Source organism: Megalobrama amblycephala, linkage group LG11 (assembly GCF_018812025.1).
Source record: "Megalobrama amblycephala isolate DHTTF-2021 linkage group LG11, ASM1881202v1, whole genome shotgun sequence".
NCBI lineage: Eukaryota > Metazoa > Chordata > Actinopteri > Cypriniformes > Xenocyprididae > Megalobrama > Megalobrama amblycephala.
This window is the reverse complement of record NC_063054.1, coordinates 26,244,446-26,264,259: the sequence shown is the minus strand read 5'-3', so window position 1 is coordinate 26,264,259 and position 19,814 is coordinate 26,244,446. Positions and strand designations below refer to the sequence as shown.

Below are 19,814 nucleotides of genomic sequence, written 5' to 3'. Positions count from 1 at the left end.
TGAATAGGCTATTTACATCGAAATCTGAAGGTACAGGAGCCAAATATTTTCCTTTTCATTTTAAAGGTCAGAGAGGGGGAAAATGGCCATTAACGTGAGGGGAAAAGTATGTATGATGCCTTTAAAATATTTCTCGGTATTTAAAGATGATTCCAGTTTGCTTTCCTCTTGAAAAAAAAATGAATGAATCACCTGAATGATTGTCACAAATGGCCTCCAGATCCCTACAGTAGCTCTTATTTGTTCTTTCATAGTAGGATCCATATGGAAAGCTTTCACTTCTTGGGTGAGAACTGGCCGAACGTCTCTCACTGGACTGTTTATAGCTCAACATGCCTCTGTTATGACAGTTCTGTTTCCTTTATATTTTCTTGCCCACGGCAGCTTTAAACAAACTGCACAGACAGAAGCATATACTCGTCATGGTCTCTTTACATCTGTGTGTGTGTGTGTGTGTGTGTGGCTTATAATGCCCGTGTGGCTAATTGAAGTCTCTATTCACCGTGATGCAGGTTCATTGTCTGTGCAGAAAGAGAGAGACTTCTTCTCTTGAGCTCATTGTTTGGGAATGTAATGAATTTCATGTACTGCCTTTCTCCTGCGCTGCCCACAGAAATCAATTTCTGCCTCTCCTCGTCCCTTTTGTTCCTCCTCCCCTCCCATCCCTCACTTCATCAATAGACACTTTATTTGCCAATCATAGATGGAAAATGACATTATGAGGAGGCTAAAGAGTGAATCTAACCAGAATCTCTCCCTCTCACGCTCTCTCTCTCTCAGAACTGTACAAAAATGGGCTTCAGAGGGCTGCTTTTGTGCCTTTCATTGGTGTACTCAAGGTAAAGACAAAGTCATTCTCTCAGTTAATTTATTTATCCTTTCATTCTATCTCCGTCTATCTCTCTTCATGTTTCCTCCTCTGCTCTGTCTGGTTTTTGATGTATTTTATTCACAGGTAAAAATACACAACCTCATATGTGTTTGCAAAAACACACAAAACAGAAAAAAGACAGCTTTGATCATACCTGGAGATGAGAGCAACAGACTGAGAGCGAGTGTGACAGACATGGAGGCCGTTTAATTGACTGGCGTGGGTTGGCTGGAATGAGACGCCATTGCGGGAAGCTGCTTGCATTTCAAAGTGCGCCCGGCCACGGACGCCAGCAGTGCTCTGATCTGCTTTGCAAGTTAATTGTATTATTTTAAGCAGGTATTGGCATTATCCTGTGTGCTGTCTGGGTAATTACCATCATCCTGCGACAGCTTTCCATCATAAATAATCAGACGATCATTTTCAGGCATTTTACAGCTGGCCACATTCTTGCACATTTGATTGATATCGACACACTGAGCTGAATACGTTTTAACGTGTTTGTGGCTGTGGCACTATGAATATGTCTTTTTTCTTTTTTTTCTTTTTTTTTTTTTTGTTCTCTGGTTAGATATTGAGCATGTTGTTAAGTCGTCACGATTGTAAGGGAAGTGCAAATGGCAAAACAAACCAGTCATCCTTTACGTCATGCTCCTTTTCTCTCTGTGATCTTGAAGAGTGACAGAATAAGAGGATGCTTTGATGACTGGCAGTACAATGTCTTTCTAATCCACATTATATTGTAGTATTCCTGATAGTTAAAGGGCCCTGTCAGCAGAATGTGCTGAAAATAAAAGCCGCTAGACTCTTCATTCAGGTTGTGATTTTTCTCAGTTTGACCCCTGGGTCTTTTATGGTCAGTGGCCCAGCACAGTCACTCTGGTTCAGGCAGTCTCTGTCAAATCCCTGGGGTCCTCAAAGTCACCCTCTATTCTGGCCAGTGTTAATCTTGCCTGGTAAGAGCGCGCCCTGCCTTGCACCTCTAACGCTCGAGCTTCTTTGTTAGGCCATCTGGTTTTGGGGCAACCTAGGATCCCCAGTTCAGGGTAACTAGGGTGGCCCAAGTGCCGCCTCTCATGTCTGGTCAACCCTAATAATGTGTGACAGATTCACTGAAATGCTCTCACTGGCTCTTGTTCTCCTTCTATATCTTTATCTCTCTTCAGGGTGGTAATGCTTATTTGCTGACTAAATATTATTGAATTCTTGTCAGTTTAACACATTAATTCAATATGATTAATCATAATTTATAATTATAAAATTAAAAAAAAAAACAATATAATGTAATTAAGAAAAAACAATTATAATATAAAATATATTTCTCTATTAAAAGTATTATAGTATAACAGTTGGGGTCAGTATTTATTTTATTTTTTTCAAAGAAATCAATACTTCAGCAAGGATTCTTTAAATTGATCAGAAGTGACAGTACAAACATTTACATTGTTACAAAATATTTTTATTTCAAATAAAAAATGTTCTTTTGAACTTTTCAAGGAATCTTGAAAAAAATATAATGGTTTCAGGGTTGCCAGGTTTTCACAACAAAACCCGCCCGATTGCTACTCAAAACTAGCCCAATCATGTTTCAGCAGGGGTCCCCCATAAAAATTGAGTTCTGGGGGGTAAAATACGCGTTTTTGGTGGGGTTCCCCTGCTAAAATTTGCTTTCCAGGGGCTAAATATCATGTTATTTGGGGTCGCTTCAACCCGCGGACATGAAAAACAACCTGCGGCAACAGTGTTAAAAAGTAAAGTTAAAAGTAGCCCAATTCCACGGGAAAACCACAGACTTGGCAACACTGAATGGTTTCCTCACAAATATTAAGAAGCACTGTTTTCAACATTGATAATAATAAGAAATATTTCTTAAGCACCAAATCAGCATATTAGAATGATTTCTGAAGGATCATGTGACACTGAAGACTGAAGTAATGGCTGCTAAATTTGAACTTTGCCATTACTGGAATGAATTACGTTTTAATATATTAAAATAAAATATTAAAATTATTTTAAATTGTAATAATATTTTGAATGGTACTAGCATATATTTATTATTTATGAAACAATATATTGGCTTTTTACAATTGTTAACAAGCGTTTACCAATACTTAAAGTACTTTTTACTTGTTTAAACTCTTAACACGGCAACACACCTACATCACACAATTAGCCAAATAGTTCATTTTCTGCCCCAAAACCATATTTTGTTATATAAATACAAACACTACATTTCAAAATTCTAAAAACCTTTTTCTACATATACTAACTCCATCAAAACACAGCAAACCTGATTCAAAATCGAGTCATTCTGTCAAAACACTAGCACTAGTTTACTATCCAACATCATCATATAGTCAATCATAGTGCAATGACTGTCAAAATACTAACAGTTGATAGCATTATGAAAACTGCATTACTTGTCATGGTTCAGTTGTACCTGCAGACAATATGAAATCCATTGTTTTTATACTGCAGTAAAAGTAGAATACTTACCAGTGTTGAATGTGTGCATTCTTGGCAACATACTATCTAAAAGTGAATGAGTCATTACTTTATAGAATGTACAGCAGAAAAAAAAGAAGTAATAGAATTTCTCAGGGCAGCCACTGGTCAAATGGGTCCCCTATGCAGAACTTTAGTTGTCCCCTTTGTTGAAATTGCTTTCTGGGTGTGGTGTTTTGACAGTACCCCCATAGATTGTGGGATGGTGTCCCCTTGGTAGTTAGTGCCCTACGCAGACCACATATTCTGCATATTTGGACCAGTGGTACTGGAATCGTTGTAGTAAAGGCTTTACATGAAGCTTTTACTGAAATGAAAGCATGAAATTGCTGCCATTGATCAACAACAAATCCAACATGGCCTTTGGTTATTTTGGAAGCTTTTTTCTGCCACAGAATAAAAAAGTACAAAAGGTAACTGTGACACTTTATCTCACAATTCTGTTTATTTTTCTTGCAATTGTAGGTTTACATCTCACAATTCTGACTTTTTTCCTCTGAATTGTGAGATATAAACTAGGAATTGAGAGGGAAAAAGTCAGAATTGAAAAGTCACAATTACCTTTTAGATGCACAATCCACTCATTCTTCCTTTTCTCCCCTCTTCCTTGTCTTGATCCAACTACTTCAACTATTCCTCTCCCTATTTTACTGTATGTCCATGTAATGAATAGAACTTCAACACCTGACTATGCCTCCAACTGAGATTCGAATCTGCTATTTCTCTATATTTCAATGATCTGCTACTTAAAAATGCTTATCAATTGTTTCAGCATTTGTTTTATTTATTTATTTTATTTTCCAATACATTTGAACAGCTGCTGTTGTTGCAGAGGTAGAGGTTTTAAGTTATATTTAAAGATTGGTACATTAGGTCTTCATTTCTGTCATGCTGTCATTTGTAAATATGATCAGAAAGATCCATGATTTTTGGTATTGGTAAGCTTGTATGAAAAGAAAGTTTAAGCATTTTAGAAACGTGTTAATTGACTGCACTTTGTGTGAAAACGACATGAATTATGTTAATGGTACGGATGTTGTGGTAATTGAGTTTTGAAAATGTGACTACAGATTGGACAAAATTATGTTAGCAATTGAAAAAATTGTAAGACACCTTTCTATTCAGTGCTTTTGTTTGCCACATTAATTGTAGTTACTTTGAATGAATATTAATATATATGATTAATTCATTTATTTTGATTTGACAGCCCTAATTATTATTCATATAAAGTAAGGTCGGAACCCCTTATTGATTTTCCATCAGTCACATTAAAATAGAGGTGTAATGATCTTAATTTCGCTTCATTTGTGCTAACTGCTGTTCCCTATCTTCCTTTGGTCGGAGCAAATGGTATTGTCCAGGTCTTATGTGTGTGTTTTCATGGTGAAGGTCTCTGGTGGGTAAGGATGAGTGTATGATTGAATGACTTGAAGATGGAGCAAAAATGAAAAGAGGCAATTTATGTTGGATGGCTGCTAGTATTCCACTAACCTTTTGTTAACCTCCTATTTCTAATATTTCTTATCATTCCCTTCCTTCAAAGCCCATTTATCATCAAAATGTCTAAACCCTTACAGAAACCTTAAAGTAGTTTTGAAGAATAGTTAACTAGACAGACTGACTTGATCTGATTAATTAGATGCCATTAATAAGAACAGACCTATGAGAGACATCTAATCTCATAAACCATTAGAGAGAGGGACAGAGAAGTGGTCGCCAGGAATGCCGATGTCTCTTCTGTGTCTAAAGGCCTGTTTACACCAAGGCCAATATGACTAAGAAACATTGGTAACGCTTTACAATAAGGTCTCATTTAGTTCACCTGAAAATGAAAATGAAAATTCTGTCATTTACTCACCCTCAAGTAATTCCAAACCCTCAAGTAGTTCCAAACCACACTCTAAAAAAATTGCTGTAAAAAAAAATGAAACAAATTTACACAGTAAAACACTGTTTTTCACAGTTTTGAAATAGTAATATACTGTAAAAACAATGCATTCTGGGTAATATTTGTCATTTTCGAGAAAGTGGCAAAAACAATGCATTCTGTGTAATATTTGTCATTTTCGAGAAAATTACCCAGAATGCATTGTTTTATGGTATATTACTGTTTTAATGGAAAACGGTATTCTACTGTGTAGCCGTGTTACAGCTATTTCTTAGAGTGCATAGTAGGAAAAATGAATACTATGGTAGTCAATGGGGGGGCGAGATCTGTTTGTTTACTGACATTCTTCCAAATATCTTCCCTGGTGCTCAGCAGAACAAAGAAATTTCTACAGAGTAAATGATGACAGAATTTTCATTTTTGGGTGAACTATCCCTTTAACTACATTTGTAAACAATGAACAATACTTCTACAGCATTTATTAGTTCATGTCAATTTCAAATTTCAAATTTCCTAAAACATTTTAAGGTCAAATGTTGTATCTGTTAACATTAGTTAATGCACTGTGAGTGTGAACTAACATTTTTATTAACTAACATTAACAAAGGTTAAAAAATGCTGTGAAAATATATTGCTCATTGTTAGTTTGTTAGTTAATGCATGAACTATGATAACAAATGAATCCATACTGTAAAATGTACCCAAAATATTAACATTTTTATCTACCAAAACTTCTGGCTTTGGTGTGAATAAGCCTTAAGATCAACATTCGAGGTGACTTGACATTCGTTAACAGTCACTCAAAAGATGTTGTTTTGCCAAGTCACCACTAAAGTTGTTCAGTCATGTTTTTAGCAGGCGCAGATTAGCAAAGACTGAGGAGCGAGTGATTGTGATGGAGAGGATGAGAGCTGTGGCCTGTGGCCTCCGTCGAGGTCTGGGGGGTCCACGCTTTCAAAGCGAGGCAGATGTTCCAAGGGTGATGTTTCTTTAAGAGTCCTGGACAGGGCAAGGAGAGGTTGTGAGAACATTTTGAGTATGTTTTGAGAGTGTTCTGAGTAACTAACAAAGCCTGTTACATGTAAAGGGAATAGATAATTAGGCGTAATTAGTGCGTTCACGTCGTTAACCACCCCCATAGCTCTCTCTCCCTCTCTCTTTCTCTCCCTCACACACACTCACTAGTCACCTAATCTCTCAATACATTCACTCAAGACACGCACACACACAGAGACAAAATCACACACCGCAGTGGTAAAAACACTTTGATGTAAGAGGAGTCGTCCTGGACTCAAAAGCATAAAGGCAGTGTTTTAAGCTGTCTCTCGTTCTCTTTTTACCCCGCCCCTGCTTCCACCCCCCCTTTTCTTTTCTCCTACCCACAGAGGCTGTAAGACACACAAAGATGAATGGACTACAACCTTTCCCCCCTGTCCCCCTCTGCCACCTCTCTTTTTCAGTTCTCCCACCGCGTGCTCCTTAAGCCAGGCTCTGTCAATCCGCCCCTCTTCCTCCCAAAAAGAAGGGAAAAAAGCATCAAATGTTTTTGGCTGTCAGTAATGAGGTAGTGGACCTCATCAGGGTCCAATCGCCAGCTATCCTTGGCTTTTGTTGGAGCTCAATGGCAACCCTTGCTTTGAAAAACTCAAAGGCAACTTTTTTGAGGAGTGGAGAAGAGATAGAAAGAGAGAGCGAGAGAGCAAGACAGACAGAAAGAGAGACAGACTTCATTCTCATTCTAAATGGTTGTGCAGGGAAGCTGTGGGCATCCAGCACATGCAACCATAAGAACTCAGCATGACTTTAAAAGAAACTTTGATTAAAACTTTTACTATAAAATTGATCATTGAACAATAAATTGATTATTATTATTATTATTATTATTATTATTATTATCATATATTTGTCAGGTAATAAGTACAGGCATGGTGTTACAAAAATTAAAATAAATTATTATTATTATTATTATTATTATTATTATTATTATTTGGAAGAAGAAGAAGAATTTATGTTCATTTTTGTTTATTTTTTGTAATATCTGTCAGATAAAATGGACATGCACGTTATTACAATAAATAAATAAATAAATAAATAAAAATATTAATAAGAAAAATATTTATTTTATTTTTTATTTATTATATTTATTAAAAAAAAATATTGTTATATCTTCCAGGTTATGTGGACATAAATAAAATAAATATCTGTCCGGTAATATGGACAGTCATGTTATTACAAAAAAATAAATAAAAATAAAATATTAATGAGAAAATATTTATTTTATTTATTTATTTTTAATATCTGTCAGGTAATATGGACATTCATGTTATTACAAAAATATATATATATATATATATATATATATACATTAATGAGAAAATATTTATTTTATTTATTTATTTTTAATATCTGTCAGGTAATATGGACATTCATGGTATTAGAAAAATATTATGATGATTATGATGAAGAAACAGACTAATTTATTTTTAAAGATTTTAATTAATATCTGTCAGGTAATGTGGACACAAAATAATAATTCTTCTTTAAAATAAGATTTATTTATTTATTTACATTTATTTATTTATATATAGTTTGTGTTATGAGAAATAAAAACAAAAATCAGGTGAGCAGCCCACTCTTTTTTAGTCAATTAGAAACACCTGTCAATCTACCTGTCAATCATTTTACATCTTGGAGGGGATGTTCTATTGAGCAACAGGGGTAGTCCAATTCAGTGACCAAGTCGGTTAAAAAAGTTTTCAAAATGGCTGAAATTATCCACTAAACAACAGCCATAAATAATTCATCTTACAGCCGCCAGCTAGTGCTAAATCTCAAATTATGTATTTTCCATTGCCATTTTAATTCCGCAGAAACACATTTTAGTTATTTTATTAAAAGGTCAGTCAGTTAGGAGATCCTGCACATTTTGAGGGTCTGACGGGTCTCGTTGAAAGCCGAGGATGCGCATCAGTTGTGTGGCAAAGAGCATTCAGGGTTGAGAAGGGCAGGCGATGAAGATCTTTGAGGAGTTATGAGTCTTTAATGAACCCATCAAAGACCATAATCATGCAATGATCCACAAGAGGACGTGTCTTCAGCTGATTATAAAGAACCATGCGCTGGAATCATTACTGATTGTATTTCTCTCCCCCTCTCCCTCCTCTCGATTACTCTCCTGCGTGATGGCCCATCAACTGTTAAGATATACTCGTGGAAATGGAAAGTTTTTACAAAAAAATAAAAGAAAGAAGATAGACAGACTAGGGTATACCCATTTTGACGGCTGCTGGGGAAGCGTGGTTGTCGTGGCCGTGGCGGTTGTTTACACGGCGGCCTGGTGACAAGGTCGAGCAGGGTTGATGAAGTGACACTTTTCCTTTTGTGTTCTTCTGCTCACGGTTTGTCAGCCTGTCATTACGGCTGATTCAGCCAATTGGCTCGGACGCGGAACTCTGCGCTCGAGAGAGAAAAGTTGACAGCGCTGGAGAATGGGGGGAAGAGGCGAGAGATACAGGAAGAAGAGGAATAGATCGCTCTTCTCTCGCTCTGTGTGGTGATTGCTAATTATCTTTAGTTCAAGGAGGAGGGTTGCGGAAAATTCACTGATTTCATAATTCGCTGGAGCTGTCATTGAGGACTGATTCAGGCAAAGGCCTCTCGCCTAAATACCACATATTATCCACATCCTGTTAAAAATAATCACCCTTCCTTTTCATCAGTCATTTTTGTCATCGTTCCTCCAGCATTTTGTTCCGTTTTAATGTGTTTTTTTCCCTCGTCATAGAGGTTTGATGCACTAGTTCCACACAGTCACTCTGTAAAAGTGAGTGACATGTTTAACAGTGCTGATGTAGTTGGTACGCATTCATTCAAATTATCGTTACTTCTGAATTTCATTATATCAGCATTAGGATAATTTCATAAAACATGGCAAGTGCAAAGGTGCCATTATAAAATCTCTATACATGCATTGTGAGGACTGATAAAGTTAATCTTTTACACGGATGAGTTTAATAAGAATGTATTTATTCTCTGTTAATACCTGGATGCTAAAACAGTTTACAGTAGTTCATTAGAAAAGGTCAAACTTAATGTAAGGCCTCAAAATATGGCATATATCTGTGTAATATGGACCACATGCTGTGAATATTATTTTCTTATAGCAATTAAAATGAATGCATTAGTAACCTACGTGTCGCATTGTCACCCCCTAGGGGGAAAATGTGTATTGCAAGCCAACATACAAACAATACTGGTGTCATTTAATTTAAAACTTACTCTTGAGACAATGTCGGTTTCTCTCTTCTCTTCTTATTTGTAACCATTCTCTTTTATCACATTTTTCCCTTTGCTGTACAGGAGCACTGTCATTCTATCTGCCTTGACACTGGAATAGATTACCGGAAAAGGGAAATGGAATCATCGGAAAGACTATACTACGTGTAAGACATGTAACACTCTCACTTTTAGAGCACTGCACAAGAGATGAGTCAAAAAGTGATGTAACAACATCAAACCGGTAATTATTAAAAAGCTGTAAGATAGTTTGGGCCAATTGTAACACACTACACTAACTCTTATGATTATTATTATTTGTTTGTTTTGGATGCCCTGTACTTAGACCTTTATGGCTTATACTGTACATGTTATTCCTGACAACTTTGACAAAGTTTGGGGTCAGTAAGATTGTTTTTAAAAAGAAATGAAGACTTTTATTCAGCAAGGATGCATTAAATTGGTCAAAAGTGACAGTAAATACATATAATGCTACAAAGTATTTCTATTTAAAATAAATGCTGTAAATGCTTTGTACAGGGGGGGTAACATTGATATTGCAGCACAATAGATATTGCAGCACAAATGTTTTCAACATTGATCAAAATAAGAAATGTTTCTAAAGCACCAAATCAGAATATTAGAATGATTTTTGAAGGATCATGTGGCACTGAAGTTAAAGGATTAGTTCACTTTCAAATAAAATTTTCCTTATAATTTACTCACCCCCATGTTATCCAAGATGTTCATGTCTTTCTTTCTTCAGTCGAAAAGAAATTAAGGTTTTTGATGAAAACATTCCAGGATTATTCTCCTTATAGTGGACTTCAATGGCCTCCAGACGGTTGAAGGTCAAAATTACAGTTTCAGTGCAGCTTCAAAGGGCTTTAAACGATACCAGACGAGGAATAAGGGTCTTATCTAGCAAAATGATTGGTCATTTTTGAAAAAAATACAACTGTATATGCTTTATAAACACAAATGATCGCCTTGCACATGCTTCCGCTTTCCGTATTCTTCAAAAAGCTTACGCTGTATGTCCTACACCTTCCCTATTCTACTTAAGGAAAAAAAAACTACGTTCGTTCCGTAAGTAGAATAGGGAAGGCGTAGGACATACAGCATAAGCTTTTTGAAGAAAGAAAGACATGAACATCTTGGATGACATGAGGGTGAGTAAATTATCAGGAAATTTTATTTGAAAGTACTACTAATCCTTTAAGTAGTAAAGCAGTTATAATTTTACTGTTACCAAACATAAATGTTTCTTATATGAAAAATGGCGGGTGGATTTATAATAATTTGTGAGTTATGAAGTAAACGTAAATATGCTACAATTGCTCCTGGTCTCGACTACCTGCGTCTGAGGAGAAGAGAAAACAGAATTACATCTTATGAGTGCACATTAAAATAAATATACACGCGCCGCCTTTTTCTGACTTATTATAAACCCTTTATCTCAACAGCTGCTCTTTCAGAGGATGTTTAATATGCATGTGTTTGTTGACACCTGATTGCTGCTCCCTCTTATTCACACTCTCTCAATGTTTGCGTTTTGAATCCAACATCCTGTTCCAGGAGGCACTGTGAAAATTCAAACGCAGGCCTTCAGCACACACTGTTTGATGTGAGCACTTCAAACCGGTTAATTTCATATTCAATTATCTCTCTCTTTCACTCGCTTTCCATAGATCAAGTGAGCCTGATGCAGAGAATGCTGTCAATACTCTGTTTGAGGAACTGGCGTACAGACAAAATGATGGTAAGCAAGTTAATTTGCCTTTGCATAGATGGGGTTTTAAGGTTAAGTGTAGATGTTTCCTTGGCTTAGTGTGTGAGGTTTGATCTTATAGTTTTTACGTGTTTTTACGTGTAGACTTTAATGTTTCACTGCTAAACTGTCTAGTAACTATATGTCTACCTCTAACCATTGATAGTAACCAGACCAAGGGTGTTGAAAGTGCAGGGAAGAGAAGTAACCTTGAGCCGGACCTGTGGAACCATTGCGGACTGCACCTTTCAAGAGCTGTGTGAGCGAGTGAGTCTGTAGAAAAGGACATAAAGTGCTGATTTGAGATCTGGTTTGTGTGGTATATTTTACAAAAGTTTTGGATGTGGATAGGAAGGTGGGGGTTAAATTGGGAAGGAACAGTATTCTGGCTGTTCTATCTATCTATATATCTATATATATATATATATATATATATATATATATATATATATATATATATATATATATATATATATATATATATATATATATATATACAATTAGAAGCTTGTTTGTCATTCCATATCCATTTAGTCAGTTTATTCTCTCTCTTATAATTTAGCCTTACTTCCCTCTCCTCCAATATGGCCCATTCAAAAAAGCCCATTTTCAACTCTACGCAGGTTTGATACATTTTTACAGGATTCTTTGATGAATGAGGTTTTTTTTTGTTGTAGCTTTACAAATGTTTTTACTGTTGGTCTTGATCAATTGAATAGATCCTTTCTGAATAAAATAAATTTGGTTACACTTTATTTTAAGGTGATGTAGTTACATTGTACTTATTTTAGTAAGTACTGAGTAACATTTATTAACTATGTGTACATAGAGTTACAGTTAGGGGTTGGTTTAGAATTAGTTGTAATTATGTTGTTACTATAGTAAGTACATGTCGTAACGTGTAACTACGTCACCTTAAACGAAAAATGAAAATTCTGTCATTAATTACTCACCCTCATGTCGTTCCACACCCGTAAGACCTTCGTTCATCTTCACAAGTTAAGATATTTTTGACGAAATCCAATGGCTCAGTGAGGCCTCCTTTGCCAGCAAGATAAACACTTTCAGATGCACAGAAAGCTACTAAAGACATATTTAAAACAGTTCATGTGACTACAGTGGTTCAACCTTAATGTTATGAAGCGACAATACTTTTTGTGTGCCAAAAAAACAAAATAACGACTTTATTCAACAATATCTAGTGATGGGCGATTTCAAAACACTACTTCATGAAGCTTCGAAACTTTACAAATCTTTTGTTTCGAATCAGTGGTTTGAAGCATGTATCAAACTGCCAAAGTCATGTGATTTCAGTAAACAAGGCTTCGTTACGTCATAAGTGTTTCGAAACGTTTCGAAATTTCAATGGTTCACGTGACTTTAGCAGTTTGATACACGCTCCGAACCACTGATTTGAAACAAAAGATGTTACCAAAAGTTCAGACCCCAAGCTTTTGAACAGTAGTGGAGTAACACAAACACATTAACACAGATGATTACTTTTGTGATGGGAAGAATGTCAAATTTTTCTTTTTACCTTCTTACCTAACTTTCTTTTCTTTTATGTATCACATCACTAGTTTTTCATGTTCATCTACTACCATTAGATCCATCATACCACTCTCCTGATACTATCACTGCGTCTGAAATCGCTGAGTAGGTACTACGTTTGAATTTGAATTTACTTTGCAAAAAATGTACTTTACTGTCAAAAAAATGCTCTGTATAGTATGAATATGGGTAGTATGGGTAGTCCATTCATAAATCCCCTCCTGTGGCCTCATGAGATATTAACACTCTTGAGGTCTGAAGGTATCGCCGGCGATACCACCGCGTTTTTTTTCTTACCAGTGTGAAAGAGACTCAAAATACTCCGTCAATGTTGCACATACAATTAAGAGTTATACACAATTTTAATCTGTGGAATATCTTCTTTCATTTGTGTACACTCAGAGTAAAAACAAAATGTTGTGCTTTTTGTAAAATAAAGAAAACTAACATGATGCGTGATCTCTCGTCTCCCTCTGAACGAAGTCCAATCTGATAGTTCTTAGAAAATGAACTGTAACTTAGTGAATACTAATGACAAAAAAATTACACTTATGTCTAAAAAAACGTTAAGATGTCAGGTTTTAAATCATTTAAGTCAAATCGAAAACAAACCTTCTGTGTTTATGTAATCTGTATGAAAAGAGAGCCATGTCAGAATTCCGTGATTCAGCTCATTATCCGCTGATGCGGCCACGCCCACGGATGGAGCGCTATTCAGACGCAAATTCAGTCAATACATGCATATATCATCTCAATCGTGTATTTATTGTCTTCAAAAGTGTTTTGAATAGCCAAATTTAGCGATCTCTTGCCTCTGTTAGTTCCTTGATTGTCACATGATTTGCCTCTTCTTTTACTGAGGCATTTGTGGACAAAAGGGGCAGAGCGCCCTCCGGCTCAAGTATGAATTAAAAACACAGCATCCAGCGCTCATAATGATGACAATAAATATAGAATAATAAATATTACTCCTCTGTATAGAAAATTGATATAAACATCCATCAATATTTCTCCAAATGTGTATGCTTTTAAGCATATTAAGAAATTATGGTCAATATAAGATTTTAAGAGTCAAAATTGAAAGCTTGAGTCTTAGATCTTTTTAATGATGTATAGTTTGTCAACTGCACATCAACATTTAGGCTCTATAATATAACAAACATAGTAGCCTATATGAAATGCCCTAGAGGTAGGAATGTTTAGACGCTTTGCATCACAGAAATACATTATATTTTAAAGTATATTAAAATAGAAAACCATTATTTGGTTAGAGACTTGAGACTTCTTTTAAAAACATTATAATGGCAATGTGTTCAATCTTTTGACTGGTACTGTAATTTAACATAGGCCTATACAAAATTTTCTTCATATCATGTGCAATAATACGTGCATGCATGAGATCACAAAAATCATGTTTTTTTTGTCCTGAGTGGACTTTAATCCTGTTATCAGCATGATCACAGAGGGTTTTTTCACAGCCTACCTGACTGAAAGGCCTCATTAATATGCAAGTCATTTCAGGTCATTATTATTCAATTCTTTTGTCTTCTCAGGTGAGAATCACCCATTATACATGAGGATTCACGCCACCATGCATACTGTGTTTCTTGACCAAAAGTGTCTTAGAAAATTTAAATCTCTCTATTGTTTTATATGAAGGAGTAGGAAGGATAATTTTTACTTCATTCTGAAGCAAAAACTCTAGTCTACAACCTCCAATACCCAGAATCCTTGTGAACACAGTTTTAATATATATTTTTTGGCCTTATTTCAGTGACTTAAGTTTTTTGTTTTTTCAATAACCACGCATAAACGTTATTCCTTCAAAAATACAAACATGTATATACATGTTCCTCACATATTATTGTAGCCTAGTTTGTGCTGAATACAGTGTAATGACACTTTTGTCATTAATATGTTTATGAACAACTGAAAAAAGCACAAATGTCAGGGCATGTCAAAACTTCTCCAGGGTCCCAAAAATCCTCAGACCCCTGAGGGTTAAAGTGTCCATCGTATGCGCACTTCAGAATCTCGGTGGAAGTAGTAGGCCATCCGAAGACTTTTTACCTGCTGTTTTTCGAATACTATGTATTCGGACATACTATTATTTTGGTATACTGTTTTTCGCATACTATATAGTAAGGGAAGTATTCAACTTTGGATGCAGTGTATGTAATCACCCATGCCTTCATCCATCCATAACTCAATTTATCATTGCAGCCCTGTCTATGGCTAGTCTAAGCCAGCTTGTGTGTGTGTGTGTGTACGCGCTTGTTTATGTATGTAACCTTGGACTTGGTTTACCAGTTTGAAGCTCCCTTTTTGTTTGTGAAGGAAAGAAAGGATGAGTATGCTGCTCTCTAATGGAGCCGAGGCACTGTCTCTGCGTCCTTCAGTGCTTTTGAGAGCGCTGTTCACTTCAGTGTTCTGAGAGTGTGAGCGAGTGTGTGTGTGTTTGTGTGTGTGCATGTACATGTGTGGATTTGTCTGAAGAGTCCTCAACTTCTACATAGTCAGGCTAATGCAGTAGGGACTATGTCAGCATGTGTTAATGTGCCTTTCCACTTAGTTACCACAGAGATACATGTTACCGAAAGAAGACAGAATATAGGGTGAAATAGAAGATTAGAGACAAAAATTCAAAAGGGAATAAGCACATGAGATAAGAGAGATGGATGGGTAAAAAGGTATATGCCAAGGTTTCTGAGACAACATCAGTGAAGTTTCCCTCTCATTCACTGACAATGTGGAGAGACCCCTGATGCTGAAACAGATGAATTTGCGTTTTTGAATGTATATTATATTATACTGACTAAAAATAATACAATATACACCAGCGTTCCAAAGTTTGGGGTCGTTAAGATTTGCATTTATTTGATCAAAAAACAGTAAAACCAGTAATAATGTGAAAATCTATTAAAATAATTTTCTATTTTAATATATTTTAAAATGTAATTATTCCTGTGATGACAAAGCTGAATTATTAATTATAAAAGTACTGTTCTGAACTGAAGCCATATTATAGCTATATGTAATCAACAGATTAAAATTTAAAGGGTTAGTTCACCCAAAAATGAAAATTCTGTCATTAATTACTCAACCTCATGTCGTTCCACACCCATAAGACCTTCGTTCATCTTCAGTACACAAATTAATATATTTTTGATAAAATCCGATCGCTCAGTGAGGCCTGCATTGCCAGCAAGATAATTAACACTTTCAGATGCCCAGAAAGCTAAAGACATATTTAAAACAGTTCATGTGACTACAGTGGTTCAACATTAATGTTATGAAGCGACAAGAATACTTTTTGTGCACCAAAAAAAACAAATAACGACTTTATTCAACAATATCTAGTGATGGGCGATTTCAAAACACTGCTTCATGAAGCTTTGAAGCTTTTGTTTTGAATCAGTGGTTCGGAGCGTGTATCAAACTGCCAGAGTCACTGATTTTAGTAAATGAGGCTTCGTTACATCATAAGTGTTTCGAAATTTCAGTGGTTCACCACTGGGGGGCGTGACTTTGGCAGTTTGATACACGCTCTGAACCACCGATTCGAAACAGCTTTGAAGCTTCATGAAACAGTGTTTTAAAATCGCCCTTCACTATAGATATTGTTGAATAAAGTTATTTTGTTTTTTTGGCACACAAAAAGTATTCTCGTCGCTTCATAACATTAAGGTCTTTAGTAGCTTTCTGGGCATCTGAAAGTGTTAATTATCTTGCCTCGCTGAGCCATTGGATTTTATCAAAAATATCTTAATTTGTGTTCTGAAGATGAACAAAGGTCTTACGGGTGTGGAACGACACGAAGGTGAGTAACTAACGACACAATTTTCATTTTTGGGTGAACTAACCCTTTAAATGAGTAGATAAACAGATTTTTTTTTTTTTTTTTTTTGATCAACTTTCCATTTATAGCTTACTAACTATCATAAAGAAAATGAAGTTTTATCATTGTTACCTAATCTCTCCGTGTGTATGTGTGTGTCTGTTTATTTGTTGTTTAAAGCCATTGGGTGCTGGTGATTATTTAGAAATCGCACGGAATTTTGACACGGTCATCATACGGAATGTTCCTCACCTTCAGCTTGGAATGAAGGACCAAGCTAGACGCCTCACCACACTCATTGACAACTTTTACGACCAAAAGGTAAAGTGCCACAAGACACGCCACAATGCATACTAACCCTGATATTCATGTGCAGTCCTCAAATACATTTGTTTCATACCTTTGTCTATTTCCTAATCATAATCTCCTGTGTGTACTCTGTTAGCACTAACATATGTACAAATGCACACTTTCTCTATGTCTAAAATTGTCAGGTTAGAGTGGTGATGCTGGCTGATGCACCGTTAGACCGTCTCCTTGATCAGGGACCGATGACTGGAGATGAAGCGAGAGATCGCCTAATGCTGGATGAACTCGGACTGACTGATGTAATGACAACACCCTCAAAACAGTGCCACCTATAGGCATTACATTAGAACTTTACATTATAATTCTGAGCTTAAATCATAAACACATACTCTCAGCGGTCAGCATTCATTAATGTCCATGTGTTTTAGTATCATTTATATTTCAGTATTTATTTTTATTTTGCATTAGCTTTTTGTTTATATTTTCAGGTTTCATTTTTTATTTTAGTTTATGTTCTAATTTAATTCTAAGTTATCTAATATTTATATTTTATTTTATTCCAGCTTCATTTTAATTACCAAGAGCTATTTTTAATAGTTTTAGTTTTAGTTAGCAATAGTAACACTAGTCCATGAAGAGGAGTTATCATGATTAACGAGGTCATATCATACATTTCTATTATTTTAATTATTCCCTTAAAGGACTTGTTCACTTTCAAATGTAAATTAGCCCAAGCTTTACTCAAGCTTTACTCACCGTCAAGTGGGTTCCTCTTTATAGAGCGAGATTATATATAGCGAGATTATAAACACAACAAGGCTGTGAAAGTGGAATAGTGAGTAGATGAGTTTACCTATTCGCTCGGCTGATGACGTTTAATGTACCCGACAATCTCTGTAGTCCCATTCAGCCACTTGGTAGCAACCGGATTTTATAAGACAAGTAAAAGTTTTTTAAAAATCACAAGAGGGTATTATTGATATATTTAAAATCGTAGAATGAACGGAAAATATCTAGATATCTGCACCACTCTATAACCTTTTCATGTCAGGGCAGTGAAGTTTCTAATCACTCAGCAGGAAACAGTGACGTTCCATCCATTCCAATGTGCATGGTAATGAATTGATATGACCCCTTAAGTAGAGAAAATCTTTATTTATTAAGCCTTGGTTCTTTGCTAATTTCTGTAGAATGGCATTTGTAATTGCTCATCAGAACTGTCTTTATTTATTTTGTTCAGGAGGCCAGTGAGCGGTTGACTCTGTTCACAGCGGATGAAGAGGTCTTTGCCTTCAAGAGGACAGTGTCTCGCCTCACAGAGATGCAGACAGAACAGTACTGGATTAGTGGGGATCGGAGTCGAACATGAACTGGAACACCCTTGCAGTTACCAACTACCCCTTCGAAGAGTCCACATTAAAACATTTGGGATGGTACATTTCCATCACCATGAACAGACTGTAAGCCTGTTTTACAGGCAATTGGAGTCATCCATATGCTCACAGCACCATTAATATGCAAAACTAAATCTCATTGACAGCAGTAGAATGCACATGCTGCTAAATGAGAAGATGTCTAGCACCCTCTAGTGGATCATGTATTCTGCAGTATTTAGAAAATTATGTATTTTGGAATACAAAGTCTATGAGGGAGAAAAGAATGTAATGCCTACACATATATATATATATATATATATATATATATATATATATATATATATATATACAGTACACAGTTATGCCCATTTCTGCCACATAAGAAATAAATACTCAAAATTTACATTAGTAATAATTATGACAAAATTGAAATTGAGATAGCCATTTATAAAAAAAAAAAAAAAAGTCATTTTGTTGTTGTTGTCATAATTATGACTTGGTATCTCACAATTCTGACTTTTAAAGAATTATGAGATAAAGTTGAAATTATGAGAAGTTATGACATCAGTCAGTTTTTGTCACAATTATGACTTGGTATTTTTACCAAAGCATGATATTTTTCTAATGTGGCAGAAGTGAGCTTCCATACATAAATTATTAAAATGGTTACAGTAAAACTTCAAACATTGTTTGTACTTGATCTAATTATTTATGTTAAATGCTAAACTGACAAAATGAATCTCCAGAGATGACAACAACAACACTGGTACTTGGGACCAGCCATGGTGAGCATAAACTCCAAAAACAGTCACCAAGCCAGTTTCTTTAAAGGGTTAGTTCACCCAAAAATGAAAATTATGTCATTATAATTACTCACCCTCATGTCGTTCCACACCCGTAAGACCTTCAAAACACAATTTAAGATATTTTCGATAAAATCCGATGGCTCAGTGAGGCCTCCATTGCCAGCAAAATAATTAACCCAGAAAGCTACTAAGACATATTTAAAACAGTTGATGTGGCTACAGTGGTTCAACATTGATGTTATAAAGCGACGAGAATACTTTTTGTGTGCCAAAAAAAGAAAATAACGACTTCATTCAACAATGTCTAGTGATGGACGATTTCAAAACACTGCTTCATGAAGCTTCGAAGCTTTAAGAATCTTTTGTTTCGAATCATTGGTTCGAAGCGTGTATCAAACTGCCAAAGTCACGTGATTTCAGTAAACGAGGCTTCGTCACATCAAGTGTTTCGAAATTTCAATGCTTCACCAATGGGGGGCGCGACTTTTTGGCAGTTTAATACACGCTCCGAATCACTGATTCGAAACAAACGATTCATAAAGCTTCGAAGTTTCATGAAGCAGCGTTTTGAAATCGCCCTTCACTAGGTATTGTTGAATAAAGTCGTTACTTTGGGTTTTTTGG

The 19,814-nt window shown here is 35.7% G+C and overlaps 1 protein-coding gene across 1 annotated transcript in view; it reads left to right on the top strand.

The window, feature by feature from the left end:
• Positions 1-19,068, top strand: part of afg1lb (AFG1 like ATPase b) — a 36,857-nt gene extending 17,789 nt beyond the window's left edge. Inside the window, exons 7-13 of the mRNA XM_048207003.1 lie at positions 781-839; positions 9,624-9,706; positions 11,231-11,301; positions 11,477-11,577; positions 16,880-17,020; positions 17,194-17,307; positions 18,249-19,068. Coding sequence (XP_048062960.1) covers positions 781-839; positions 9,624-9,706; positions 11,231-11,301; positions 11,477-11,577; positions 16,880-17,020; positions 17,194-17,307; positions 18,249-18,377 — 698 coding nt within the window. The 3' untranslated portion in view covers positions 18,378-19,068. The remainder of the gene's footprint in view (positions 1-780; positions 840-9,623; positions 9,707-11,230; positions 11,302-11,476; positions 11,578-16,879; positions 17,021-17,193; positions 17,308-18,248) is intronic.
• Positions 19,069-19,814: the final 746 nt, after the last annotated feature.